This window comes from Otolemur garnettii, unplaced genomic scaffold (assembly GCF_000181295.1).
Source record: "Otolemur garnettii isolate 467f Iridium unplaced genomic scaffold, OtoGar3 scaffold00104, whole genome shotgun sequence".
Lineage (NCBI taxonomy): Eukaryota > Metazoa > Chordata > Mammalia > Primates > Galagidae > Otolemur > Otolemur garnettii.
This window is the reverse complement of record NW_003852499.1, coordinates 138,541-140,888: the sequence shown is the minus strand read 5'-3', so window position 1 is coordinate 140,888 and position 2,348 is coordinate 138,541. Positions and strand designations below refer to the sequence as shown.

Here is a 2,348-nt window from a genome sequence, read left to right as displayed (position 1 = left end):
TCACTGTAGCCCCCAAGTCTTAGGCTCAAGGGATCCTCCTACCTCAGCCTCCCCAATAGCTGGGACAATAGGCATGTACCACCAAGCAGCAAGATTAAGAGAATTTTATCAAGCTAAAGTAATCTGTTAAATTATTCTTTACTGTAAGAATGTATTTTTCAGAAGATGATCTAAAATAGTACATTTATATTTTTAATTTATCATTCTCTTTATTCTAGATTTTATAATCCAGATTAAGGACTTTTGTTTACATTTACCCCCTGCTTTTAGAAATCTTTGTGGGAGGGAGATCTTACATATTTCTAGGTCTTAGTAATTAGTTCCTCTCTCCTATTCATATATGGAATATCTGAACTCAGAGTATGAATTAGGATAAAATTAGTAAGAGATCTTAAATGGAAATAGTTTTGCTTAGGGGTCAGAAAGTCTTTAAAGACTTAATACTATTCTAAAGGGAGGAGTCCTCATGGTTTTGGATTTTGAACTTTTTTTTGAGACAGAGTCTTATTCTGTTGTCCTGGGTAGAGTACTGTGGCGTCATAGGTCACAGCAACCTCAAACTCTTGGGTTCCAGTGATCCTCTTGCTTCAGCCTCCCGAGTAGCTGGGACTACAGGTGCCCACCACAATGCCAACTAGTTTTTCTATTTTTAGTAGAGATGGGGTCTTGCTTCTGCTCAGGCTGGTCTTGAACTCCTGAGTTCAAGCAATCTACCTGTCTTAGTCTCTCCGAGGGTGCTAGGATTACAGGCATGAGCCACCATGCCTGGCCTTGGATTTTGGACTTTTTAAGGGATTCTCCAATTGTGTAAGTCTTTGGCAGCAGACCCTGAGAATAATTAGAATCTAGCTACCAGAGGAGATAGCAGAAACTCACGGTGACTGCCAGTGATGCCTTATTTTTCAGAGTTAGAGAAGAAGGCGAATCTCCTCAAGTGCGAGTACTGTGGGAAGTATGCCCCTGCAGAGCAGTTTCGTGGTTCCAAGAGGTTCTGCTCCATGACTTGTGCTAAGAGGTACTCTAGGCACCTTCATTCTTGCCCTCAACACTGATATCTCTATGTAATGATATATCCCTCCCCCAGAATAATCTCACAGCTGGTATTTTGTCTCCCCCTTTGCTTTCATTCCCTTGTCCACATCAGCTCTTAAAATATCAAATCCACATGGTCTTCTATAGTACCTTTGACATCCTGTACATGGCCTGTCCTGTAGGTACAATGTGAGTTGTAGCCATCAGTTCCGGCTGAAGAGGAAAAAAATGAAAGAGTTTCAAGAAGCCAACTATGCTCGTGTTCGCAGGCGTGGACCCCGCCGCAGCTCCTCTGACATTGCCCGTGCTAAGATTCAGGGCAAACGCCACCGGGTGAGCTGCTGTTGCAGAATCCACTGCCTTTAAAATGGACTTTTTTCTTCCCCTATAGGCCATATTCCTTTGCTCAGGTAAAAGCCTATAGAGGTGTGTTTTACTTCTTCAGAGGCCCAAAACACTGGTTTTTACGTTGATTACTACAAATTGCAAGAGATCCTGACCTCCTTTATTTTCTTACCCTTACTTCTGGTTCATGTATCTCTTATTCCTTACACTATATTTGAGTAGTGAAAATCTAGATCAATTATTAGGACAAGAGAATAAAGGAAGTGATAACAGTTTATACTTGAAAGATACTTGAGAGTAGACTTTGGGCATTTGCAAAGGAAGTGCAGATCATTTCACTTGTGATGTGTTTTCTTGTGCCAAGCCCAGGGTGGTTGGGCTGGGATGGAGAAAGGAGCTTTTTGACTGTTATTCTGACCTCACCAGTTTGCTGTTTTCTCTGTAGGGTCAAGAGGACTCTAGCCGGGGTTCAGATAATTCCAGTTATGATGAAGCACTCTCTCCAACATCTCCTGGGCCTTTATCAGTAAGAGCTGGGCATGGAGACCGTGACCTGGGTAATCCCAATATGGCTCCACCTACACCGGAATTGCACGGCATCAACCCTGTGTTCCTGTCCAGTAATCCCAGCCGTTGGAGTGTAGAGGAGGTGTATGAGTTTATTGCGTCTCTTCAAGGTACTGAGGGTCTCCAACAGAACCTTAGAACCCAGGTTGTTTTCCTTAGGTCACCCAGTAAGAACTTTTGTATTTCTTTCAGGGTTGATAGTGTCTTCTATCATGTTAGCATGTTTTCAGTGTTTGATTTTCATTTCTTATATTTCTCAGCAATAAGCTTTGGATAAATACATTTTTAGGGTAATTTAACTGTGATACCCACTGTGGTAAAAGTTTTCAATAGAGATTAAAAACTAAAGATCTTTGTTGCCCCATTCCCTTCAAGGCAGGGCTGTTTGTAAGTTCTTTTTTTTT

General features: G+C 41.8%; 1 protein-coding gene across 1 annotated transcript in view; it reads left to right on the top strand.

Moving 5' to 3' along the window:
• The window catches only part of PHC1 (polyhomeotic homolog 1), a 22,879-nt gene that overhangs the window by 18,894 nt on the left and 1,637 nt on the right, over positions 1 to 2,348 (top strand). The window contains exons 11-13 of the mRNA XM_012809347.2: positions 907 to 1,015; positions 1,215 to 1,365; positions 1,823 to 2,092. Coding sequence (XP_012664801.1) covers positions 907 to 1,015; positions 1,215 to 1,365; positions 1,823 to 2,092 — 530 coding nt within the window. The remainder of the gene's footprint in view (positions 1 to 906; positions 1,016 to 1,214; positions 1,366 to 1,822; positions 2,093 to 2,348) is intronic.